The 27,778-nt window shown below is 39.5% G+C and overlaps 1 protein-coding gene across 1 annotated transcript in view; it reads right to left on the bottom strand.

Annotated features, from left to right (window-relative positions):
- Positions 1 to 27,778, bottom strand: part of ABCC4 (ATP binding cassette subfamily C member 4) — a 157,115-nt gene that overhangs the window by 118,064 nt on the left and 11,273 nt on the right. The window contains exons 2-8 of the mRNA XM_054163062.1: positions 20,425 to 20,535; positions 18,147 to 18,267; positions 17,327 to 17,551; positions 11,119 to 11,208; positions 10,556 to 10,719; positions 4,388 to 4,513; positions 1,401 to 1,650 (exon numbers count right to left, since the gene is read on the bottom strand). Of these exons, the coding sequence (XP_054019037.1) occupies positions 1,401 to 1,650; positions 4,388 to 4,513; positions 10,556 to 10,719; positions 11,119 to 11,208; positions 17,327 to 17,551; positions 18,147 to 18,267; positions 20,425 to 20,535 (1,087 nt within the window). The remainder of the gene's footprint in view (positions 1 to 1,400; positions 1,651 to 4,387; positions 4,514 to 10,555; positions 10,720 to 11,118; positions 11,209 to 17,326; positions 17,552 to 18,146; positions 18,268 to 20,424; positions 20,536 to 27,778) is intronic.

The following is a 27,778-nucleotide window of genomic DNA, read 5'->3' as shown; positions in this document are numbered from 1 at the left end:
CTATTTAATATAGAGATTTTTGTGGGGGCTTCACACAGCAATAAATCAGAAAATTTATCAGATTATTTATTATATTCAGGAACATGAAGAAGAAATTAAAATAGGAAGGTTTTATCTACTTCCATCAGAAAATGGCAGAGTGACACTATGAAAGCAATCTGACTGTACCTAAAGTGTTTGTTTTCCTTGTTCTAGGCTAATATTATTTTTTTCCCCCCAATTAAGTTCTAAAATGGCTGGCATAGTTTCATTCTATATTTTGATAACCTGAAAATTTGGGATTTTTTAAGTTTTAAATTCAAAATACATTTTGCATTTATTTCTTCTGTTCTTGCGGTTTATGCTAAAGTAGATACAACAAACATGATTGTTTTATTCACAACACACTCTAAACAGGGCAAATCAAACAAAATAAAGTCCATCTGCCCAAATCAGCAGCATTACTGATGTTCATCCTTGCTGAATTTGAGTCTTCACTCCAGTACTGAGGTACTATCTAGGCTCACATCTGTCCCCTATAGCTGACAGGGCTGTGCAGCACACACAGACTACGAAGGCTACAGTTCCCATCTGCCTGCTTTGACCTCCAGCTCCCATCTGCACACATATCTGCATCTCCCAACATATCTGCACACTGTGGTAGTTTTAAGCTGATGACTAGGAATATTTTCCACAGATTGAGTAGAATAGTGGTAGAAGGTAAATAAATTACCATTGGATGTTAAGGGGAAAATAATGATATGGTCTAAATAATCCCATTGGTCTGACATAAACTAACTTCTTCCCTTTTTGACTTCACTCTAGCAGATACTAGCTGGTGTTTTTGCTTGGCTGTTGCTGACCTTGACTGTGTTCTTGATGTGGCTAAACACTAACAAGCTACTCTGCTTTTCTCCTCTTTCTCTTTTCCTTGTCCAGGAGGGTGAGAGGGGGAAGCTGTTGGTAACCCCCTGGTTTTGTCCAGGGGGGTTCTTGTGTTGTTTACAAATTGTAACTGTGTGTAAATATTGTATATTTTGTATATACCCGTTGCATTTCATATTTGACGATTTTAGTCTGGTTGTAAATATAGCTTCATTTGCTCTCCAACTGAGCTGGTCTGGCAAATTTTATTTCGGGGATAATTACAACCCACCACACACAGCTGTATACACATTCCTCTTACTTCAATGTCTACACCACCTCTTTGCATGTACACTTTTCTCCTACATTTCAGTCTGCCCTACGGTGCATGTCATGTTTTTGCATGTGCATACACAGCAACACATTCCATTTTCAAAAGAGGTTATTTTATTAAAAAACCCAAACTGCCAAACCAAAATAAGGCTGCTTTAATGTCAGCAACATTAAAACAATGCTAAAACAAGAAATCCACATACCATTCAAATCAATAACCTTACCTTGATTCGTTGTATGCTAATCACTGCCTCGGATACTCTCTCCACAGCCGCAGGGAAGAACAGAGTTACTGTCAGTCTCACTGCACCGTACAGGGACACTGCAACAAACACCCGACTTGCAGAGATAACATTGCCAAGTAGCACATATGCCATGAAAGTCATGAACACTGTTATTTTGCTTCCCACAAAGAAAGAGGCTAAGTTCAGTCCTCGAAGGTAGGAGCTTTTCATAACCATAGCAATCTCCTTCCTAAAAATGCAAAATATAAACAATCACATCAATTTCTCAACACAGTTGCCCTCAACAACAGGGTGAAGGAAACCCACTCTCAGGATTTTAATTTTATATCCTTTCTCCTCCTTTTGCACCACTCCAACTCATATCTCAAGAATTGTAAAGAAAGTATGTTATATGGTGTAGCAAATAATAGAACTTTAAAAGGTAGAAAATAAATGGGGAAAATTACTGAAGTAGCTATAGAAAATAATTATTTTTCAGAGACAGAAACCAAAATAGTCTTTTTTTTTTTCTGCTTTGGTCAAAGTAGTATATTAGATTCCAAAGATTTAAAAAAAAAACAAAAAAAAAAAAAGGTCTGTATAAAAAGCACCCACAAACTTTATCCTTCCACCAAAATCCAGCAGAGTTCAGTCACAAAACTTCTGAAAAGATTAACATACACTTGCGAAAATACAGGACAAGAGTTCCAAAGATCAAGAGTTCAACCATGACTCAAGTATCTGCTGGCCCTCAGGCACGACCACAGGATTTGCAGTATTTCTTTTGGTATCCAAATCCTTCCCCATAGGGACCCTGCTCCTGGGCTCCTGGCTTCTTTTGCGCTAGAAATTCTTGTTCATAATTCAGAAAATATTGATCTGTGAGGCCAGTTGTTCTGTTGGCTATTACTCAACCTGAATAGTGACTGAAGAACTGCACAGGCATGTCTCCCACCAGCAAATGAAAAGCTGCTGATGCAGTTGTTTGGGGTTTTTTATGTTCTCCATTTCTACTTCAGTTAAATTTTAGTTTCACTTCTAAATGACTCACCAAGTCCCGTCCTCAAAATGTTACTGCACTATCTATACTGCGGATGCTATCAAGCTTAACTTATTAAACGTAAGAGTTTTTCTTTATCATAGTCCTTCCCCATACATTCTAACCTTATCTGCTTGAAATAAGTATGAAAATATGAAAGAATGAAATTTTCTAATTTATCTTTCCAAATATTCTGGCAATCCTCAGCAAAAAAATCCTGATCATTTTGATTACCTTCCACTTGGAACTACATACACGGATCAGAAATTCAAGTTATGATTATGCAATTTGACTTAATTTAAGTTCTGACTTAGAGAGAAGGACGCAGATGCAGTACTGGGAAGCTAGTTAAGCAACCTTCCCACTATACTTGCCAAATTGGCCAAATTGACAGACTTTCAAAGAGTTTCAAAAGACTTATTTTTTCAGCTTAGGGGTTCACAATCTCTGATCTCCAGAGCACAGCGAAAGAACATTTGTATATAAACTATTTGAATTGAGTCTAATTCAATTACTTCTACAATCCTGGATGAAACTCTTTTCCCACCCTCTAATAATCCTTAATAATCCTCTCACTATCTGTGGATAATCAGCAAGTTCTTTGTACTACTCTCCATAAATACCAAATAAATTACAGCCTACCTGCAGGCTATATGTAATACACTACACTGTCTTAAGGCACAGACTTATATAAAAGAAAACTAATATCGACAGCCGTAGGAAAAAAAAGCAACAAAGGAGTTCAGATGTTGATTTAGGAAGTGTCAAGTGTCACTGTGGAAATACTGAGCAATAAATCATCTGTCTGAATTTAAGAGTTTTGACTACAGTGTTCCACATGCAGTTAGATAAAAGAAACAGGGCTAAGGATGCATTTTGGAAGAGCTTGTTTCATTCCGTCATTAAAAAGGAAGCCTCTAATCCTAATGAGGTGTTGAACTTGGAAATCTAAAGTTTACTGATGTGAATACACCCATTGAGGAAGCTTTAAATAAAACATCCTCTTCTCTGGCTCCATGTAAGAGAGTGAAGCTTTCAATCAATCAAGAACATTCAATCAGTGCAGGATCATATAATCTGAAGGAGGAAAGGATTACATGCATAGGAAGAAACACCTCAAGGACTATTAGCAAGTTTGCAAGCCTGCAAGTGGATGGAAAGGAAAATAAATTCCTTAAAAAAATAAAATAATCAGGGAGTCTGTAGCAGAGTAACAACCTTCTACTCAGGTGCTAGAGGGGACCCTAACATGAAAATTAGATGATGAGCAATATGCACCTGAAATCCTACAGCTACCTGAGCAGCAAATTCTCTTGTATTGTCAAGTAGAAACACAAACACTAATTGAAAAAACATCAAATTTATGAATAAGTGATGGACCTCTGAAATGAAAGGCCTTGGGGTACTACACTCAGATAGCCTTGCCAGTTGGAAACAAAAAAAAAAAGGGGGGGAAAGGGAATGTCAAAGTTGTTGTCTTTCTCCTCTCTCCCCTTCTCAGATGTCTTGAGTAACCCTTAAAAATGCAGAAAGGAAAGCAGAGTACTACTTGAGGATGCTCAGGACCATTCAGGACAGAAAGTCAGATTCTATCCATTTCTCTTAAGGAAAATGTCTGCATATTGGTTTCTTGCTTCCAGTTTACAGACATGTTAAACTACAGAACTGCTAAATTACAACTACTACAGTTTATTAGCTGCTGGTGTTAAATACAATCACAACAAGGAATAAAAAAATCATTTATAAATATCAAAGTAGGTTTTTTTTCTTTTTATGGCCCCCACAGAATATATTTTCATTCCTTCACTCATGCTACAGAAAGTTTTAAAAACCAACAAAATAAGTTCAAGTAAACTGCACTTTAGAGCACACAATAATGTACTTGTACACATGCAAAAAATGGAAACAGATAGAGGTGATGTAACAAGCCATATCTTTCCAGGATTACCTTCTTAAACCACCCACAAGTTCCGCAAATGATTTTTCCCAAGCATACATCTTTATTATCTTCATACCACTTATGACTTCATTCATGGTCCTAATCCTGACATCTGTTAGGGCAGCTGTCTTGCTTCTGTAAATAGCACAGAGTAAAAATTCTCAGATTCTCATAGGAGAAGATATTATTTATAATAACACAACACACTCACACTGATGAAGTTTTTACTTTTGTTTGTAAAGAGGATTCATGCAATTGTAATTGTATTCAAGGTTCTTCCTGAACAGTATCTGAAAGTTGACATGCAGTAGACTGACTTCGTATGCCCCTGTTCCAGTTACTGCCTGGAAACTGCAAGTCACCTCAATGTTCAGAATTCCATCTCAGTTTGTGCAAGCACACACCTTACAAAAAGGTGTTTCCTTAAATAAACAAACAACAGAAAAACTCAAATAAGTTTGCAAATACTAAATTCAGAACTAAGCAAAAAAAAAAAAAAAAAAACACCACAAAACCAAAAACAGTAAATTTTTTTTTTAATGGTTTTGAAATGCCAAAATATTAAGTCATCCCACAAGGCTCTTTTGATGTTGTTAAAGAAACTGGCCTCCATTTGTGGAGATTAAGCAAAGATGACTTAGTAACAGTATAATTGCTAGAGCTAATCAAGACAAGATTTTTAAAAAGAAATAAATATTATTTAAGCATTAATTGCAAATGACACTAAGGTAAATACACGTATTTTAGTCCCACATTATATTTGCATTGATGATCAAACTGGAAAATGTGGTCGTTTTAGGCTGTGCCTAGAAAATTTTCCACAGATCTTGAATAGAAAGTGATAGAATGTAAATAAATTGCCATTGGATGTAAAAGAGAAAATAAAGGTAAGTTCTAAATAATCCCATTGGTCAGACAACTAACATACTTAGTTTGGTAAACTCTCTTTCTCCCTTTTCAGCTTACTCACTCTGGCAGATACTAACTTGTGCTTCTGCTGGCTTTGCTGACCTTGAATGCATTCTTGCTGTGGTTAAGTACTAACAGCAACTCTCTGCTCTTTCTCTCGTCCCATGTACAGGGGGGAGGGAGGGGAGCAGGGAGTGGGGAAGCTATTAGTAGTCCCCTGGTTTTGTCCAGGGAGGTTCTTGTGCTGTTTATAAATTGTATATATACGTAAACATTGTATATTTTGTACATATTCATTGCATTTCATATTTTAGATTGTAGTTTTGCTTGTAAATACAGCTTCATTTGCTTTTCCAATTGAGCTGGTCTGGCAATTTTATACTGGGGGGGGGGAATTTTCAACCCACCACAACGTACAATTAAATAATAAAGTCACAGTTTTAATTAGGAAAAAAGCCTTTAAGTTAGAAGCCATGTAATGAATGTATAAACCATGGTAATAAAGCCTATTACAATTCTGAATTCATTCATGCAGACAAACATACTTAGCACATAGTGAGCTATGGGAGGCCTTAATTTGAGAAAAAATGCCTTTTCTTGCTAAACTATTTGGTTTTGTATATACTGATTAAAGTTAAGATTCAGAGATCATACTTAAAGAGGGAAAAAAACACAACAAAAAACACCAAAACCAAACCAAACAAAAAACCCCACAAAACTCCAACACAATAAACAAACCACAAGCTTTTTAGAAGGTGTGGCTATGTTTTGTCAGGTTAACCTGACCCCTGTCAGAATTCTCAGATGCTCTGGAAGAAACAGCCATGTTCAAAGCACTTCAGTAGAAAGAATTCCAGGCACCTGCTCATCACTTAAAAAAAATTTCTCTGCACCAGCATTCTGTAACATTAGGATAGCTGAAGCATGGTATTAAGAAACATTTATACAAGAAAACTAACAAAAGATATGTAGGAACTCAGCCCTAGTATAGTCAAGGCTTCTTATTAAGACTGAGGAAGACAGCTTAACCTAAAAGAACCATGCTGACAAGGAACAAGATTATCTTTTGCTAAATCATCTTTTCCTTTTTCAAAAGGAAACAGTAAAAGAAAAACAATTCCTCAAAGAATGAGAGAACTCATCCTTTCTTCTCCATACACACACCTTCACTTCAAAAGGCAAAAGTTAGCCTGTGCTACCCATCTCCAGCAGCAAACAATTCTTACCTTCAATCTTCTGAAACAGTCATCTTTCAGACCTAACTCTCAGGATTGGTCTCCAGATAACAGAAGGTTAAGGTGACTCAAAATGAGAAAGTTAATAGAAGTGTCTTTTTTAAATGGTATGAATCAATAAGTCTATAATTCTCACAAAGTAATTTTTCAGTTTTCCTCATGAAATGTTATCATAGTAACTATAGCCTTTCAAATTGCTTCACAATGTTCAATAGTTTGGGGCCAGGGGCAGGAAGGTATTTTTCCATGTTGGTTTTGTTTCATTTGGGGTTTCTTTTCTTTTTAAGTTATATGTACAAAATGTAGAGGAGTATATGCCAGGAGCCAGTCTCAAAAATATTATATAATGGTTTACAGTACAATCATAGAATCATTTTGGTTGGAAAAAACTTTCAGAATCATCAAGTTCAACTGTAAACGCAATACTGCCATCACCACTAAACCATGTCCCTAAGCATCTCATTTACACATCTCTTAAATATCTCCTGGGATGGTGACTTCACTGCTTCCCTGGGCAGCCTGCTCCACTTGGCCTGTTGCTTTTTACTTGGGAGAAGAGACCAACAGAGACCATACACCACCACATTACAGCATTCTTTCAGGTAGCTGTAGAGTACATAGACTTACAGCACATTGACGACAATTAGCAGGAGAGGAAGACGACTCTCCAGGTTTAAAAATACTAAATTCAGAGTACATGCAGATCAGGATGACTAGGAAACACATGCTCACGTAGCATGCTTAAGAGTGTAATAGGAAAAGACCTGAAAATTCTTCAAGCATCTGAAAAGTCCTCTCTGTGATACTAATAAACATTATAAATTAAGCAAGCTAAAAAATTCCTTCCTTTTTGCCTTCATGAGGCATATTTAATGGGTTTTAATCATGTATAAGTTTTACACAGTTTTAAAGAAGGGTTTTACATGAGAATATTGCAGTTGCAGGACTGAGCAGTGGAAGGGTTTAGCTCTTAAGACCATTCTATTTATATTCATAGGTCCAGTAACTGAACTATTTCTCAAATATTGTATGAGGGACTGTGTATTCTGTAAAACTTCTAGTACTTGTGCATGTGAAAGTAATACTGGGCAATACAGCATGTACCATATTCCAGAGGATACCGAGGCTGTTTCTGCGAACTCCTACAGCACTGAAGCTAATGCCCGTATCATAAACTGGTGTGCCTATCTGCCTTTACAAGACTGGGTCACAAGCACAATGCTGAATAATAGCACAAATTAGCTGCCACACTGAGCGTGCCTGGATTTTAGCAAAAGCTTTAATCCTTAAATTACTTCTTCATATGCTGATCTCCCTAAATCCATACAGATTCCCAGCAATTGCTGTGTGAACACACTCATCATTACAGAGCTGGAATCCATTTCAGTTTTACCATTAACTCCTTCTGTTCACAGCACATTTCTGTTCACAAATACAAAGATCCGTACACACGCAGACAAGCAAAAGCTTTTCTGGATAACAAATTCTTTCCCTTGCACTGCATGCAAACAAGTGGCTGAATGAATGGTGGGAAATCCCAAACAACATTACGTTGCCACTGACTGACTTTTTAAAACTGTATCACAGTATCACCAAGGTTGGAAGAGACCTCAAAGATCATCAAGTCCAACCTGTCACCACAGACCTCATGACTAGACCATGGCACAAAGTGCCATGTCCAATCCCCTCTTGAAGCCCTCCAGGGACGGTGACACCACCACCTCCCTGGGCAGCCCATTCCAATGAAGACTCTCTCAGTGAAGAGCTTTCTCCAGGTATTTGTCACCTTGTTGTCTGACCCTGGGCAAGTCCCTTAATGTCCTAGTGCCCATTTCCCATCTGTAAAGCATGGATAATACTGCCATGGATAAGACTGTAGTGAAGTGCAAAGCATTTTGACTATTGAGTCAAAGTTCAAAATCACAAAAACTTCAAACTAAAAAACAACCAAGTGAAATAACTTTATACCTATGCAGACATATTGCACATGCAGTGACAATGCACACATAAGAAAATATTGGAATTTCTCTACAGAGAGGTTTATTTTTAAAAAAAAATAACATTAACAGAGAACACTGAATGGCTCATTTAGCCTGGAGAAGAGGAGACTCAGGGGAGACCTTATTGCTCTCTACCACTACCTGAAGGGAGGTTGTAGACAGACAGATGTTGGTCTCTTCTCCCAGGCAGCCAGTACCAGGACAAGAGAACACAGTCTCAGGCTGCGCCAGGGGAGGTTCAGGCTGGATGTTAGGAAAAAGTTCTATACAGAAAGAGTGATTGCACATTGGAATGGGCTGCCTGGGGAGGTGGTGGAGTCGCCATCATTAGAGGTGTTCAGGAGAAGACTTGATGGGGTGCTTGGTGCCATGGCTTAGTTGTTTAGGTGGTGTTGGATTGGTTGATGGGTTGGACGTGATGATCTTGAAGGTCTCTTCCAACCTGGTTTATTCTATGTATTCTATGTATTATTAGAGAAATAGCCTGTGAGCATAGCAACTCATCATGAAGATCATCATGGTGGTGACAAATAGAAGTCTATCAGTCTCATTTTGCAACTATCAGCTCTCTCTTTATACCTAGCTGTGCAGCACCAATGCTGTTCTCAGGTTCTCTGGAAAACTTGCCTTAAAATACAACTTGAAAACAGCAGCAGCTGACTTTAAAAATAAAAATAAAATTATCCAGAGATAGAAGGAAACCATTTACCCTGAATACAAATGCAAACAAGATGCATAATCCTACTAAGCATATGTATACACAGTAAAACACAAAAATATTTAGATGCAAAAGCTACTTTTGAACTCAGGATGCGCAGATAGTAGAGCATGACAAGAAAGTTAGGAAGCAAGAATATTGAAGATCTAATTCAATATTCCCACTTGAGCCAAGTCTTTAAGAGGAAGTCACAGAAAAACAAATTAAATTTCTCTGATAATAAAAAAATTACTGCAAACTCTTTTGATATCTCCACAGCCTAGAACCTTACAGTTGGAAAACCCATAGCTGGCACAAAACCCACCAACATTTTTTTCTCCCTTTCTCTCCCAGTTCCTTCCCCTTTTTCCTCTCTGCATCTTTTTGGAGGAGAAAGAGCAAGATCATTGAACACAAAACTTTCAGAGCTTTCTGCTGCAATTTCTGTATTGCCTCATGTGTTGGTTTTGAGGCTCAGGCACCTTCAAGATAACCACAAAGAATAAATCGTCCAAAAGACAGAAAGTCACAGGGGGACAGACAGGTCATCCCAGGATATTGTAATATGTTATTCTATTCCATTTCCTGATGTTTCCTCTATTTAAGGGAACACACAACCAGCAGCACTTTCTTCTCCTCTCCCCTTCTCTCTCCTCCTCAATGCACACATGTAATCTCACGGTTTGTTGGGGGCTGGGGGGAGTACGGCTTTGGCTGGCAGGGGAATTTGAGCTACACAAGGCCTGATGAAGCCTGGTAGGCCTGAGATGGGGGTGCTGAGGCTGGTTAGGGTGGAGGTTTCTGGAAGGCTTTGGCCTGGTAGGCTTGGCCCAGTTTGTCAATGCATTCATTATACCTGAATGCCTTTTGTGTATGTACAGAATTTCCATTTAAAATTCCAGTAAGTGTATAGTATTTTTATTTTTACTCCCTGAAAAGGAGTAAAATCTCTTTTCTGTCCCTTTGGCCTGTGCAGCTCATGGCTCAAAACCAGGACACCCCAGTAAGTCAAGCTTATCAGAAGACCGACAGCGTTGCTCCCTAAGCATCAATGCAGGAAGGCAAAGCTCAAGGAGTGACATAATTCTATCCCATGATCTGCAGAAGTGGCTCAAGTCTTTTCACATACCAGACACCTAATGTGTAACAGCTCTTTTCAGCATTCCTGGAAGATAGGACACTGAGTCACTAAATAGCAACTCGCATCAAAAGAAAGACAATGCAAAATCCTCACCAGACAGAAGGTGATCTCAGAGCAGTGCTCCACCAGCATCCAGTATGCACATTTTCAAACCCAGGACAGAAAATACCTCCAATCCAGCATACATGACCTTACCTTAGGGAAGAAAAAAGCCTCCCAATGCATGTCTGAATAGGAAGAAGAATAATCAGAACTGCCATTCCTGCAAGACACGATGGGCCTATCTCCATCCAGAGAAGCACTGTTACTGCTACAGCTTGTATTGGTCCAGCCCACAAGAAGTGCAGGAAAATCGTTACCTAGGCAAATAGTAAAGAAACAAAAGTTAGCTTTATGGTCTTAACTAAAATGTTAAACTCTGTTAATACAAAGTTGAGGAAGCACATTTGCATGAGGCAGGTAATGAGACTAAGTTTACACACAGGGGCCTGACCTTCAGAGTGTAAGCACATTACACTGATTTTATTTTATCTTCATGCACCAGCATTCCTCTGAGCTTAAAAAAACAGCAGGAAAATAGTAAGGCAGAGGAAAAGTACATTTTCCTCCCATATTTTAAAAGAATATTTCTATTCCCATGATGTTCAAGAAGCAACTAGAATAAATTATAAGAAACAATTATGAGGTGTAGACTAAAAGTTCTTAACTCAAACCCCAGATCTTTTAAGCCCCTTGAAAAGATTTGTCATACTTCTTACCTGATCGAATTTGTTCACATCATTTGACAGAAGGTTTACTATTTGACCAGTGGTAGTTTTTGCCATAGCTGCGTTACTGAGACGAAGTGCCTAAAAAAGTCAGAAGAGCCTCAGATTGTCACAGCTTATAAAGCACTGTACACCTATACACAGCAGACCCTACATACAAATATAATCAGGGGCAAATCCTGAAGGTACAGCTCAGCTTTCGCCTGAGAATATCTGGGCACAGTTCAAGAACCTTAGATAATATATGGGTAATGTTCTCTGAAGAAAGTCCCAATTATGAAAGAAAAAGAAAGAAAAAACCCCAGACCTCCAGGACTCTAGGGAAGGACTGCAAGAATAAAAGTGCTGTGACTATCTTCAGGTCCAAAATGGTTAAAAATGCAAAAATAGCAACACAAAAGTATTAAAACTGAACAAAAGAGCCTGTAACTCCTCATTTGCTTTGCTGTCCTCCACATTATGAGCATCTACTCTAAACAGGGAAACTCTACCTGAAGACCAAATTAAAATCAGGAAATTTGGCCAACTGAAAGAATTTTGTTTTGAATGAGATTCCTGATAGAAGACAAAAAAAACCCAAGTTATTAATTTTACACTATCAGTTCTTGCTAATGTTGTTAATTATGCTCTCTCTTTGCAAATCAGAATATCCCTTTACAAGTTAATAAATACTTCCCTTGTTAATAACTTGTAAAATCATAGTATTTCTGAATTATATTAAATGAAGTTTAGCATGTGCTATGAAAAACAAGGGTAAATATCAAATATTTGCATAGGCTAATAAATAAGTTAATCAGTAGAAAATACTATGTGATTATAAAATAACCCTCACAAAAATCACATCTGGAAATACACAGCCTGAACATTGCTCCAAAGATGCAAACTGAAATAGCTCAAAGATGCAGACAACAGACCCTGCTTCCTTCTACATCTGCTGAAAACAGTTTTGCAGAACAAGTTAACCAAAAAAAAAAGTTAAATTTTATCCTGTAACAAGAGTAGTTCACTCCTAAGAAATACTTCACATTTTCAGGCACTGAGCATCTACTTCTTCCTCTCCAAACAACTATTAGGACCTGAATATCATACATCAAAGTACTGTTCAAAGCAAAATTTTAAATTAAGCATCTTACACCTCTTGCACCTCACTGTTCAAAGGTATTAAATCATAAAGAGAATCCCAACACTCACTTCATTGAAACCAGCAGACAAAAACATTTAGAACTCCACTATAAAATTCCTCTGAGATCCCAGTAATAAAACTAGGATACTGGGGATACCAGAGATGAGATTTAATTATTTAAGCAAGTCATTGTTTCGTTCCTTGTGTAAAGCCATTTGCCTCTCATGCATCTGAAATCCCATGAGAGGCTGCTTGCAGGTAATGCAGTCACAGCACATCCACATTTCTATCACACTTCCTCTACACTACAAAGTTGATAAGCTTCTAGAAAAACTGTTAAATCCTAGAAAATCATAGGTCATAATAACCAGAGTTCAAGTAATGCATGTTCAAAGAAGTTGCTCAGTAGGGTGCTTACAGCACCTTCTGCAACTTACTACTCTACAACATAGACCTATCTGCTATTTGAGGTCTACCTGAACCACTCAGAAGAACCCTTCATTGGCATCTTGCTAGTGGCTCACAGTGTAGGTCTATCTCAGACCCATCACATGAGTCACCTTACTGACCTCTTCCTATTTCAGACATAGCCAGCAAATCGCAGTCAGTCTCAAGATGCACTAGACCAGCTCATTTTGACCCAGAGACTCTTGGGAGGAACAATGCAAGCATTTCAGCCAAAAGAAGGGTGCTCGTCTGTCACTACTTTGTCTTCTCAGGGAAGAGACTGCCATTCACACTCAGAGGCAATGAAGACAAGGCAATTTTATTTTTTTCTTCCCATTCTGCTCCAAAACTGCTTTTGAAGTAGTACTGTTTCATTTCTTGTTTTCTTGGGGTTTTTTACATTTTTGTAAGTGTTATTTCACTTACATTTTTCTGGCTGAGTGGATCTGTCTAGATTACAAACTGTACAAGAGGAAACAGGAACACTGGACACAGACCAGCAGTTTTACTTATATAATCAATTTTTACCAAAAAGTCCTATTTTAGTAGTTTCCCTTTCTAGTACCTGTGAAACAGGGCACCATATGAGCTGCTATGAAGAAAATTAATTCCATCCCAGTGAGTCAGTCTGCTGTGGCTTTAAACACTGCTTTAATAACAACACTTACACATTCACTCCAAAGGCAAGTGTCAGGGTTGACACTGAGTTGAATCAATGAGTTGAATCTGCTGATGAATATTCAATACTATACTGACAGTGTTGGGGGAAGGAGGGCTTGTAGGAGCAGACTCTTAACTCAGGACAGTAGGAAATACTACTAAAGATTATTCAGAGCCATACACCTTCCTGAAAAGCACCTGTAGTTAGACCTTATGTTTTAAATTTGTCACCTGTTTTCAGCACAAAGATCTGCTTGAATTTCTATCTATAAATTTTCCATACATTTACCAGCAAGCATCCTTTCTGAAGAAAAGTGTATTTTAATGATACGTCCTGGGTTTAAGACCCTAGGAGGTCTTACATCACAAAGAAGTCTTCCAGGGAGACTAGACAGTCCCAGGATACACCCCAGAAAGCATAACCTTTTGTATTTCATTCCCTTAATGGCTGCATCCCTATAAAATTGGCTGCAGAGTTAGTTTTTATCTTTTCTCCCTCCTTTCAGCTTTCCAGAGGCAGTCCTTATCTGGTAACGTGGGGGAGCAGGTCTGTTTATGGCCTGTAGAGACCTGACTAATTTGTCCTGCATAATTTTGGCCTGTTTAGGCCTAATGGAAGGGAGGCAATGGTCGGGAAGGAGCAGTGGGGCTTTTGGGTTAATCAGGTTGGGGAAATGTAGGGGAAATGTAGGGGAAGATTTGCCTTTGGTCAAATTAGAGAAGATTATGTTTGGCCTACAGCTCAGAGAGGAATATAAACACCTTGTAACTGAAAGAGAGAAACTAGGCAGAATTTGGTTGGATGTGTTAAAACATTGTTTTGGTATTTTGACCTATTGTGTGCCTTAATTACATGCATGCCAGTAGAAAATGGCCAATTAAGATGTGACACCTATGCTTTCAAAAAGACTATACAACTTTGCTGTCTAACATAATAAACGTCTTCACCTGCTTACATCTTGTCCTGGAAGCTATGCTGTGCTCGAGATAATTAGATCAACTATATGACAACAGGGAAAGGTTTTAGGGAGGTTTTCATGTATCCTGTATTCTTTTGGAATATGTATTAGGTGTTAGGATTCATGTGTTCGGTATTTTTTCTGTATATTTTTGAATACAATTTCTGTACTTCTCTCCAATTCAATGGGATCATGTTATTTTACTCTTACGGGGGAGTAAAATTATACCTGTCCACTCTTTAAACAAAGCCATTATATGAGCTAATGAAACCAGCTTGCGCACTTCATGTCTTATGTTTAACATTTTTTCCTTCCAATGTAATTGCACAGGCCCTGTTTCAATTCTTTAACTATTCTTTGCCTCCCGTGCTCCTGCCTTAGTGTTTTAATCTCTTGCTACGACAAAATAATTAACTCCAAAGCACATCAAAAATGGAGAACTGACCACAGAAAGGAATAATGTAACTGTTCAGTCAAATAAATTCTGACACCTTTTTTGGCTGCTTTCTGTCTCAACCTACTACTCCACAGCTTAAACTGCTTTAGTGTTTATCCCAAACCTCAATGAACTTCTAGGAGTTAAGTCTTAAAAAAAAGCATAAATAATGAGCCTCCCATAAGCAGCCTTTGGTTTTACAACATGAGACAGTGAGTCATGAGATGGATTCCATTTCCATTTTTGTTAGGAGGTTTCTGCATGCATCACTAATACTTCTTACCAATCACAAAACATCTTGGTGTTTGAATACAGAGTTGTTGCAAGTAAGGTTTTAACTTTCCAGGAAATGAAAAAGGTTCTAAAATGTAAGAGTTATGAGAATTTGAAGTTCTCCATTAAGGATGATCTCATCCAATTCATTTATCCTTGCAAATTCAAGTTTGTATTTACTACAAAAATTAATGAACACTACAAAGTGCTGGTAAATTAGCATCCAGATTCCTTCAAAGGCCTGAATGAGGATAAAGTAAAAAGCAGAACCTGTCTCTAAGCCTAAGATAACGAAGACAAATGATTACAAAGGTTTATCAACATTCTGCTGTGACCTCAGCCTTCACCCTCATTTATGAGATGAGGGAATATCACTTTTCCATTTAACCACATCTCCAGAAATAAAGGTGCATACTATGGATGTTTATTTTCCATGTTTCTATGCTAATCTCAACACAGCAACAAATGACATTGCTATACATAGTCTGTGAATTTCCAACTGTGATACGATAATCAGTTTGGTAAATTAGTACCTTAGAGAGATGCTTATGTACAAGAAAGCAGTGTGACAAGTTGGAGCAGAGCTCCCAAAGGATAATTTCCAAGGTTTGAGAAGAGGGAGAATAATAAATATGTGCATGAAAAGCAATCATCAGTTACAATGGAGACATTTTTACTCTCCTTACTTTACTCTTTGCCCAAAATCTTTGTATGACCTATACCAGTATTACAAGTGCTCACCATAAGTGGAGAGTACCTGTGTTTAATATGGATTTCTTTACATTCTAAAGAGAATTTACAGTCCCAATCCTTCAACTAAACTTCTTTGCTAGGGTAACAATTAGCAGGTGACTATTTTAGCTGCACTAAAGCCAAAAAGATGTTTCCTTCCAGCATCCTCAGCCAGGACTTCCTGCTTAGAAGTGGACATGGGCTCAATAGTTTGAATATTGTCAATAGCTTCAGAAGAGAGAAGCAAACATTCATAACTGGGTTGCTTGCTCCTCAGAGCACACCAAGGCCAGGATTTTCTCCTGGATGTGACTCAAGGCCTCCCTGTATCTATAATTTCTCTTGTTCCACTTTCCATCCCACAGCAGTCTTTGCTCCATCTGTAATGAAAGACAGCTATTTCTTGATCAGGACACACAGACAGCTAAGAAACCATAGCCTATGAAGGACTCCAGTGCTCCTACAGTAAAACCAGCAAATGTTACTATGAAATGCCTCTACCCTAGGTTTAGGGTTCCACTTGATTCTGAGACTTGATTCTGTCTCCTCCACCAAATCCAGATAAGGCCTCATCAGAGCAGAGGGGAAGAATCACCTCCTTTGACCTGCTGGTCACACTTATTTTGATGCAGCATAGGATATAACTGGACTTCTGGGCTGCAAGAACACACTGCCAGCTCATGTCCAGCTTTTCACCTACCAGTACCCCCAAGTCCTTCTTAGCAAGGCTGATTTCAATCCCTCTATGCTTCCCTACACAATCCTTGTAAACAATTAAGGTGAGAGTGGAGAGGGCTCTTAGCAACCTGATCTAGTGAAAGATGTTCCTGCTCACTGCAGGGTGGTTGGACAGGGTGACCTTTAAATGTCCCTTCCAACTCAAAATGTTTTATGAAGATGCCAGGCATACCCGATAGCCTGGAGGGGGCAGCAGCAGTCCCACAGCACAGCTGCCTCTTCCTGAACTAATCTGATGAATGCCCCAAGCAGAGGTCATCCTGTCTGGCCTGCAAGGGAAGCAACTCACTGCTTTCACAACACTACTGGAATAAAACAGAAATAAATCTCACATTACCTATAACAGGGGCAGAGGGAGTGGATGGGAGGGAATGGGACAGTGAAGTAATTCCCAGGCAAGTGAAAGTGCTGAAACAGATGTGACAACCAAGTGCAAGATCATCCCTGAGTATGAAACTGAAGGGTTCCATATCTGGCAGCATCCCCTGAGAGCTCTGCCCCTCTCCTGCTGAATGACAACATCCTCCTAGCACTCCAGCACACAACCCTTCCACCAGCAATGGATGTGGGGCTCTTCTTGTGATAGCAAGAGAGAATTAGCAGCTCTTCTTGGGCTTTAAGGGCTACTTAATTCACCACTTTCACTTAGGAGGACTGAAGCTGTCATTCAGACAGTATTACCAAAGAGAGAGCAAAAGCACCTGTATATAAGGTCTGATACATATTGACACATTTCTACAAATGAGTAACTTCAATGGAATTGCAAGCATGAACATAACAACAAACTGTATTTTTACACTCCCCTAAAGAAACAGCCCAGTATTTGCTTACCTTCCGATAAATCATGTGGCACATAGCTACCCTCAGCTTCATGCCAGCCCGCTGTACATGGTAGAAATATAAGTGGTGCATTATGGCTAGAATAAGTGTGCACACAGACAGAGCAGCTGCGTAGCCATATGCAAAATTCAAATCGACCTCATCTGAGGAGCCATAGTTTTCAAAGTAATTAATAATTTTCCCCAAAAATATTGGCTGAACTATTTTGAGGGTTTCCTGAAAGAAAAAGAAGTATTAGCAATTTCATATCATACCATGCTACCCAAGTCTGTAACCCAGCAAACAAGTCACAACCCGTATTATTTTCTTACTGAGCTCTAAAATATCAACCCGATTTTTAGCAAGGTAATCCAAAAGAAATATGTTCCACATTAAAATTTAGCTGAATAATTAAAAATATCTCCATCAGTTTCCACTCAAAGTCTGATGTTATAAAAACTACATGAACATGTATTATGCTTCCATTTTAAAAGATGACAGTGTCCTTTACAGCTATTTCCATATAGCAGAAAACCCTTTTTCTATTGGACACATAACTCAGATACATAAAATACAGCTCAGCTTTACAAAGCAAGTGAATGGTTTGTAAAGTTTCAAAAATACAGCACTGAAATCAGCTCTCTGTTCCACATACATAATCCAGCAGCTACAAATTCGATTTCTCAGTCTCCACAGGCCTATGGCTCTGGTTTACTTTCCCAAGAGAATACATGAATATTACAGTATCTCAGTATATATCATGCAACTGAAGAGGCCAAGTTTCACACTGCTGTTAGCTAAGAAGTGTTGTATGACATTTTACACCACTTACCTCAATCATTGTGAAAATTCCAAAAACTAAATAGGATTTCCAGTAACAAAGAATAATGGCTTTTGTTAAATGTGGCATTTTTCCTCTCTTTTTCGCTTTTTGTACCTCTTTGTCCCAGTACCTAACAAATAAAATGCAAACATGCTGAAGGACAGAAGGCAATTACCTGCAATAAAATACTTTCAGCCAAATGGCCATGATGGGTTTCATACAGCAACTAAAAAACACAGTAAGTCAATAACACCGTTTCATCCACAAAACACACAGTGCTTAGTATTACAGGCCTATTTGATCTTGTAGAATCACAAACAATTCACCTTTGTCAACCACTAATGTCTTTGACATATCTGACAATGAGGAACCCTTTCTTTCTTTCTTCTCTTTCCAGTTCTGACAGCCATTCACCTTAGTTAAGAGCCTACTATATGATCTCCTGACTGTGGACTAAACTGAAGCAGCACAGAGTGTCTGTATCCTCCTCTAAGCTCTGCACGTCCCCAGAAAGGTTGTGAGGCACAACCCTTTCTCACCTCTGGCCCTTTCTTTTTTTTCCACCATGTGCTTCCGTGAGGACAAGCAGATATGGCACAAGTGCAGGTAACTGTCTATGGTAGTTTTGCCATTTAGGACTCCAGATGTGTTTCTGAAGGCAAGAATAACAACAGCAGAGCGGCAAAGAACTTTGTGTTACTACATCTCTGCCCACAAGTATGACACAATGGGTTCAACATTAAAACCAAAGACAGTAATGATAAGCACGACTTTAACAAGAAAGTATCAAAATTTAAGCAGGCCTCTTCAAGCACACTTGTCAGCCAGGATACTCCTCTTTGCTTTTGGAGGCTATATATTTTGTCAAACTCTCTAATGTTGAAATGACTGTGAAGCATGAGAGCTGAACTATATTTGCAGCAAAGCACAAGAGTTTGAAGTACACAGTATGGGTAAGAGATTTTTTTTAACACCTCTTTTTTAACTTTTTTTCTTATTTTTCTTAATTAAGAAAAGGATTATAGAGCTACTGTCCAAATGCCTCAGATTCAAAATTGAGACTCTGTGGAGTCCATGGTGTTTGCTGGTTCATGAAAAAAAGTTACTTCCTTAGGTGGCTATTTATGAATTATATTCTCTGCTTCTTGGCCAAGTACACTAAAGAATTAAAAACCACTTCTCTTTTTTTTTAATGCTGTATTTTCTACCATTTCCTGACTCACAGAAAGCATGCTCTTTTACTGTAGGAATCATTGGCAAGAGTCCATCTTCCTCCACAGCAAACTCCCTGAACTGCTTCAAGACACAACCATGGAATTTGGCAAAGAATTCCAGCTATGAAGGTGCTAAAAGCTGCACTTCCATGGGCTCATCATTCTCCCTTCAGTTAACTCACCCACAGCAGGATGATCTAAGACCTGGTCATAACCTTTGTTCTTACTTTTTGACTCTAAATCAAACTAGTAAAGTTAATTTGCTCTACCTTCAGAGTGACGCCACAATTTCTTAATACAGAGGACACCTTTCACTAGCAGACACCTCTTCCTCTAATTATATTTAACCAGAGATTATTTTAAGACAAAAATTTTTCTCTATTGTAAGGTTCAAGACAATTTACATGAAATACTACTCTCAGAAGTATCTCACTATTAAGAGAAAAAGCTAAATCCTCCTGGGTCCGTAACAACATAAATTGCTACACAGTCCATGAAAGAATATATATAACAGAGTAAGAACACCTTGTAGACACAAGCCTTTAGATGTCCAAGGCATTTTATCTCCTTTACTAAAGAGGGGCATACTTTTAACACACGTCTATTTGTATACACACATATTAAGGGGCACAAAGCTATAACTTTCACTTAGCTTGAGCTCAAAACCAAAAACAACAAGAAAAACACCCCTAAAACATTTTGCTCACTTTCTTCATAAAGAGAAATTCAAAAGGTTTCCATAGCTGTTTTATCACAGGCCAGAAGATTCACACTAATTTATTAAGGATTACGACATTAACAGTTGACTAAAAGATGTCTTTTCCAAGCATTCTGCAAGATATCAAATTAATGACATAATGAAAACACTCTAATGCATTTTCATTATCTATAGCTTTAAAAAACTAAAATGCTTCCATCATAAACAAGTACTAAATGTGACATTAAGTTCTTCAGCATTTTAAGCAGTTGACCTTGTTAAACTTTACAGTAACTTCTAATTTTAGGATAGGAATTAGGCCCTCGCCTTCACCAGCAGAAAAACACTGAAAGAGAACAATCATTTTTTGCCTTACCACTGCAATTCCTCTCCAAGTTTCTCCGAGGAATCTTCTGGCAGCACTTTATACATATCATCTTCTTCAAGCTTCCGTTTATGGCCAGTAATAAATAAGGGGTTCAACCACCTATTGAAATACAATTTATTAGTAAACAGATCAGGGGACCACAAGAGTAATTTAGTTAATTAATAAATTAATAAACTTCCTCAGTTTAGGAAGGATGTTGACTTGCTGGAACGAGTCCAGAGAAGGGCAACAAAGTTGGTGAGGGGTTTGGAACACAAGCCCTGTGAGGAGAGGCTGAGGGAGCTGGGGTTGCTTAGCCTGGAGAGGAGGAGACTCAGGGGTGACCTTATTGCTCTCTACAACTACCTGAAGGGAAATTGTAGACAGGCAGATGTTGGTCTCTTCTCCCAGGCAGCCAGTACCAGAACAAGAGGACACAGTCTCAGGCTGCACCAGGGAAGGTTTAGGTTGGATGTGAGGAAGAAGTTCTATACAGAGAGAGTGATTGCCCATTGGAATGGGCTGCCCGGGGAGGTGGTGGAGTCACCATCATTGGAGGTGTTCAGGAGGAGACTTGATGGGGTGCTCGTTGCCATGGTTTAGTTGTTTAGGTGGGTTGGATTGGTTGAGGGGTTGGACACAATGATCTTGAAGGTCTTTTCCAACCTGTTTTATTATTATTATTATTATTAATTTTTTCGCACATCAATTTAATTACTTTACCCCTTTTCCCCCCCTCTTCTTCCAAGTCATTTACCCACACATTTTAATGCAATTTTCTCTTGCCTATGAATTAAGTCTACATCAGTCGACAAGGAAAGGTTAATGGATGTCATCTATCTGGACTTCTGCAAGGGTTTTGACACAGTTCCCCACAACACTCTTCTCTCTAATGGGTGGACTGCTCAGTGGATAAGGAATTGGCTGGATGGTCGCATCCAGAGGTAGTGGTCAATGTCCATATGGAGATAGGCAACAACTGGTATCCCTCACGGGTCTGTAATGGGACCAGTGCTGTTCAATACCTTCAACAATTATATAAACAGTGGGATCCAGTGCACCCTCAGAAGTTTGCAGATGACGCCAAGACAAAGGGTGCAGTCAATATGCCAGAGGAACAGGATGTCCTCTAGAGGGATCTGGGCAAGCTGGAGAAGTGGGCCGAGGTAAACCTCATGAGGTTCAACAAGGCCAAGCGCAAGGTCCTACATCTGCCTCAGAACACTCCTCATTATCAGTATTGTCTGGGGAGAGGATGTGATAAGAGAGCAGCTCTACAGAAAAGGACTTGGCATATACTGGTGGGTGAGAAGATGGACATGAGCCAACAATGAGAACTTGCAGCTCAGAAGGGAAATTGCATCCTGGGCTCCATAGAAAGATTAGTGGACAAGAGATCAAGAAAGGTGATTCTTCTGCTCTACTCTAGTCTGGTGAGACCACATCTGGAGTACTGTGTCCAGCTCTGAGGCCCTCAAAACAAGAAGGACATGGACTTGATGGAGAGGGTCCAGAGAAGGCCAACAAAAATGATCAGAGGGCTGTGTACCTCTCCTATGAAGACAGGCTGAGAGAGATGAGGTTGTTCAGGCTGGAGAGGAGGAGGTTCCAGGGTGAGCTTTACAGTAGCCTTCCAGTACCTGAAGGGGCCCTACAAAAAAGCTGGGGAGGGACTTTTTACAAGGAGATGTAGCACTAGGACAAGGGGTAATGGTTTTAAACTAGAGAAGGGTAGATTTAGATTGGTTTAGTGGGTTTAAGACTGGATGTCTTAACCATAGAGAGTCTTCCAGGGACTTGATAGCTGAGGACTTGGGACACCAGAAAAATTTAATCTTTTGTTATTTCACCCCATCATTCCTGCATCTCCCTTATACAAATGGACAGCTGTATTGGGTTGAACTGAGCTGGAGTTAATTCTCCTCACAGCATCTTTCTAGTTCTGTGGGTTTTGCAGCAGTAGTTGATAACACAGCAGTGTTTTGGCTACTGCTGAATCCAGTATCCAGGCTGTGTCCTTTCAACATCTCCCTGCCCCAAGAGTACATTGAGGGGTGGGCAAAATCTTGGGAGGGGACACGGCTGAGCCAGCTGACTCAGACTGGCCAAAGAGGTATTCCACACCATATGACATCAGCTCAGGTATAAGAAGGAAGTGAAAGAAGGAAGTGTGGGGATTCGTCCATGGCGTCTATCCTCCCAAGGAACCACCAAGCTTAGAGAGCCCTGCTGCCCGAGACCGACCATTGTCCTGCTGGTGGGAAGTAGAGACTGACATCCCTCGCTCTGCTTTTTTGCTTCCGCACAGTCAATTGCTGTTTGCTTATTAGTGTTAGTAAATTGCTCCTATCTTACTCCTGGCTTCTGTTACATTTCCTTTCCCTTCCTCCCCTGTTCACTTAAGAGTGGGAGTGATAGAGCGACTTTGGTGGGCATCTGGCCTCCAGGCCAGAGCCAAACCACCACAACAGCACAGGCTATTCTGCCCTTTTAAACTCTCTCTCCCTTCTCTCAGCACATCAAGCTGTTATCTCTCTGGTATTTTCTTGGGGGAGTTGAGACTTTTGGCCTTGAGCAGCCTGGTTCACTTTTACAGTGCTAATCGGGCCTGGGGGGTGGGGAAACAGGGATGAGTTGGGGGACACCAAGGTTTGGCATTGAGACCTGGTTGGGGGTAGGTTTTGGAAGGTTTTTGGCCTAATGAAGTTGTTTTAAGCCCAGGTCAAAGGACTGGGCCAAGGCTGAATATAAATTTGGGTATTTTTTGTTTGTATAAGAATTTCCATTTCATTTTCCAGTTCTGTGTCTCAAGCATTTTTATTTTACTCCTTTTGGAAGGGGTAAAATATCTTTCTGTCTGCTCTAAAACCAAGACAATTGAACATTATGAGGGTGGCTGCCAAGGCACATGGTGGACACCCCTTCCCTGAAGACATTTGTCAAGCTTGATGGGGCCCCAATCAACATATCTATTTGGGTATGTCCCTGCTTACTGCAGGGGGCTTGGACTAAATGACCTTTAATGGTTTCTTCCAACCCAGTGCATTCTATTCCATTACAGAGCTTTCACAGGAAGCTTTACAGAGCAGTGCTAGACAGACTTATGAGAAAGAGGCCTAATGTGAGATTACAGTAAATATTAACAAGCTGTTTGGCCAGAAGGGCCCAATTCTGAAGCCTGCTACGCAAATAGGAAGGCTCATCAGCAGTGCAGCTATTTAAAAGTGATTACACTTTGCCATAGTCTTCCTTTCCCTCTTTAGCCTCCATCATTTTGGAGTTCAGAAGATATTCTTGTCGTTACCTATTAATTACAGTGCCAATCCACTTATCCATGAAACACCCATAAACAGAGATGCTCTTTGAGAAGCAAGGATTAGATTTCCAATTGCAGTCAATTTGGTGGTTTCAAGTGAGTTAGAAAGAAAGCAGCAAGACAAATGGCAGAGATCCATTCTTCTTTCATCATTTAAACCAAACTATTCCTATTACACAAGTTTGAAAAAAATTATTATATACTTCCATTCTGTAGCTGTGTTCTTCTACAGCTGCATAAACATAAAAACATCTGTAAGTAGAGGCAATACTCCGTATCAGCTGCTGTAGAGTCTAATTTTCTCGCTACATTTGTTGATCCAATAAAAGATGCCACCACTACCTTCAAATCTTGTCACAGGGAAATAACTGAATAAGATAAGAAGATTTTCATTAATAGTCTCCAAGTCAAAATCTCACTTGTGATCTCCCAGCAGGAGAGTCAGAAAGTTGAATCAATGTACTTCCTTCTGTCCTGGGCTAAGCCATACTGATTGCTCTAGTATTACTACAGTCATCCTCTGAGGTCCACACCAAGAATGCCGCCCTTGCAATCAGAAGCAATAAAGATGGTCTACCCTTGTGCTATGATTCCTAACACATTCTGAAGTCAGTCTCACTGTTGCCACCTCTTTCTCTGCCTCCATCTGACCTTCTCCATACAGCTACCTTTTCTCTGTAATCCTTGCTCTAACTCCAGATGCTTCTTGCTACATATCCTCATCCATACTCCCCCCAAAATTCTTTTTACTGTCCTTTCACATGTGGGACCCCCAGCCCCTACTGGAAAAGCTTGGCCACTCAGGCTTTCAACTCTGCAACACTTCATCTCTATAACTCTAGGCACCTTTGTCCAAAGAAAGCCAAGCATTCAGCTGGGAGTACAAATACATTTCAGTTATACCAGTCATTTTTTGTAGTTTAGCCCCACACTTGTGTAAGGCAACAAAGCAAATCAACAATACACAAGAAGAGGTGCAAACACTGGTATGTTCTGGAAGCCATCATTTAAGTAATGCTCAAATTGGGCAATAGATGCTGAATGGAATACAAACAGGTGCTAAAAAGATACATACTGACAGCCACTAGAGCCTTCATATTACTAGAGCAATTGCCTGCTGCAGCAGAGATGGTAAAACTCTGCCTGGACATTAGCACAAGTCAGATTTTCTTCTGTAGCCTGCAACAAACTCGGAGCTCCCTCACACTCATAAAGAATTGTTTCATTCATCTTCCCAAAAGAAACAGGTGCAAACAAGAACACAAGAGGTTTCACTTGAACTTAGGAAGAAACTTCTTTAAGAGTGATGGAGTACTGGAACAGGCTGTCTCCAGAGGCTGTAGAGTTCTCCTGCTCCGGAGACTTCCAAAACCTGACTGGATGTGTTCCTCTGCAACCTGATCCAGGTGGACCTGCATTAGCAGAGAGGCTGGAGTAGGTCATTTCCAGAGGTCCCTTCCAACCCCTACTATTCTGTGATTCTAAGTCACCCCTATTTTACAAATAGGAAAATATTTTACATTTCCTAAAGCTGTTATGCCCCATAGCACCTTACTCCCAGGCATCCAGACAGACACTACAACTCTTCTTGGCCTTAAGGAAACTGTTTTCTTACAGTGTTTCCTTATATTTAAGGAAAATTAGTATTCCTTTAAATATTTAGGAAAAAACAGAATTTAATTATTAAAATACTGACAAGAGTTGTAAATAAAATTGTACTGCACATCAAAAGACACTTTTTGTAACTATCATGGCTATTATTTACATGAGGAAAATACTAACTGCTGCTCAGCTGACATTTTGACAAATATTAGAAGTTCCTAATTTAAAGATTCAGTATTCAGTATTCAGTATCACTAAGGTTGGAAGAGACCTCAAAGATCATCGAGTCCAACCTGTCACCACAGACCTCATGACTAGAGTAGGGAGGACACTACTGAAATGTAAAAAGGGGGTAAATAATTGATTAGTGCAAGAAGTGATCTTACCCATGTTAAGAAGCAAACCAAAAGCACACTGCCACAATGTGTTGGGTTCAAAAAAATAAATTATTGGCTAATAGCTCAATTAGTGAACAGATTTTTTTAAAGCTCAGTATTTTATGAGAGCACTTTGAAAACAAAGCTACTGTAGGTTTGTCAGAAAATGATATTTTATTAGATCAAATAATACTGACAGGGAACAATAAGACTAACTTTTACACATCTAAATTTTAGTTCAAGCCTGAAACACAGGTCAAAGGCATCCAAACAGTCTCAGCTGTATTCCACAAAGCAAAGAGATGTGTGGCCAAAAAAGCACAAAAGTAACCAAGTTTTTCATGAAATGCCTCTGAAACAAGCATGGCTTAGTAGGAACCTAATTTTGCCACATAGTTTGTCTCTACCGAATCCATGATACTTGGTTTTCAGGAGAGCTGTGGATTTTGCCTCTCAGGCTTGTTTCCTAGTAGTTTCTCAGCCAGTGTGATCAGAGATGCACTTGTTTTGGAAAAAATACTCTTGCACCCATGTCACGGTGTTTGCCTGATGTCAATTGCTTATGAAAGTTCATAGCTGCTGTTTAATTTGATGCATAACTATTCCCTGACTTCACCAGCCCACCTTTTTTAAAAGGAGCACCAGAGCAAGCGTATTACTTTCTCAAAGACCTACATGCAAGAAGCCAAAACTGGGATGGTTTACAACAATAGCATTTATTTATTCACAACCACAACAGTGGCTACGAATACTCATCGACTAGCTTTGCATTTCTTGCTCAGGCATGTTACAATTAAATTTTCTATATGCTGCCTTATGAGAATTTTGTCAATTAGTTTATAGGGAGTAGAGGGGCAGGTGGCACTCCAGGAGGTGGGGCTCTGAGAGTTTCTTCGAAGACACAACTTTAGAAAATAACTTTTTCACAGTCTCCACAGCATAACTGCATGTTACAAATGGAATTAATAGTGGTTTTCCTTCAGCACTTTAGCATGTTAGCACAGTGTCTGTGTGACTCATTCAGTGTTTGTATGACTCATTCAAAGATTAAGTCTCTATCCTTAAGAGTAGCATCTTTGATGCCTAACAGCCCTTTTTAAGCTCTTGCGGTATGTTAAAGGCCCAATTAGAAAGTACTTGTCAGACAAGTCTGTTACTTGGATTGTATGGTCAAATGGAATCAGGGCCTAAATCATTGCCACAATTTTGTAACAAAATGTCTCAAAGACCCACCAAACCAGCTTCTGCCTGGTTTGACCCAATTAATCTGCTCCATTGAAACATTTCTTCTTCAGCCTCAGTTCTTGCTGTCCACCACACGCAAAAGCAGACATGAGGCAAATAATCTCAAAGCCATTCAGGCGATTTCTGCTTGCTAACCTAGAGAGCTCTATTTGCTCCAGGACAGACAGTTATGGGAAAGATCTGCAGACTTCAGCTGACTTGTGGGCAATACCAAGTGTTCCTCCTCTTGGAACAGTATTAGCCTAGAGTGTAGACCATAAGTCTACACAGGTCTCCTTTCTGACAGAGAAGGACAGAGAACCAAGTTCTTCTCCAACACCTTTAGCATGAGAATCAGGATGAGGTAGTCTTTTCACATCTATGGAAATATTTATAAGGTTCCACTAGTTACTGCTGCCTAGGTCATGAAAATAAACAAACAAGGAGCATAAATAGGATATTTATTACAGAACCACAAACTGGCTGAGACTGGTTAGAAGAGAGCTCTGGATGTCACATGGTCCAAAACTCTTCTCAAGCAAGACAATACAGAGCCAATTACCCAGGGCCATGTACAAACACCTTTTGAACATCTCCAAGGAAGGAGACCTCACAATTCCTCTGGGTGACCTGTGCCAGTGTTCAGTCACTCTCACAATGAAAAAGTGGTTCCTGATGTTCAGAGGGAACCTCCCATGTTTCCCATTGCTTCTGGTCAGTGAGAAAATCCTGGCTCCGTTCACTTTGTACCCTCCCTTCAAGTATTTATATACACTGATGACATCCTCCTGAGCCTTCTCTTCTCCCAGCTGAACAGTCCCAACTCTCTCAGCCTTTCCCTGTA

The sequence above is a fragment of the Dryobates pubescens genome, chromosome 7 (assembly GCF_014839835.1).
Source record: "Dryobates pubescens isolate bDryPub1 chromosome 7, bDryPub1.pri, whole genome shotgun sequence".
Lineage (NCBI taxonomy): Eukaryota > Metazoa > Chordata > Aves > Piciformes > Picidae > Dryobates > Dryobates pubescens.
The sequence above is the reverse complement of the archived record's forward strand: the minus strand, read 5'-3'. Positions and strand labels throughout refer to the sequence as shown.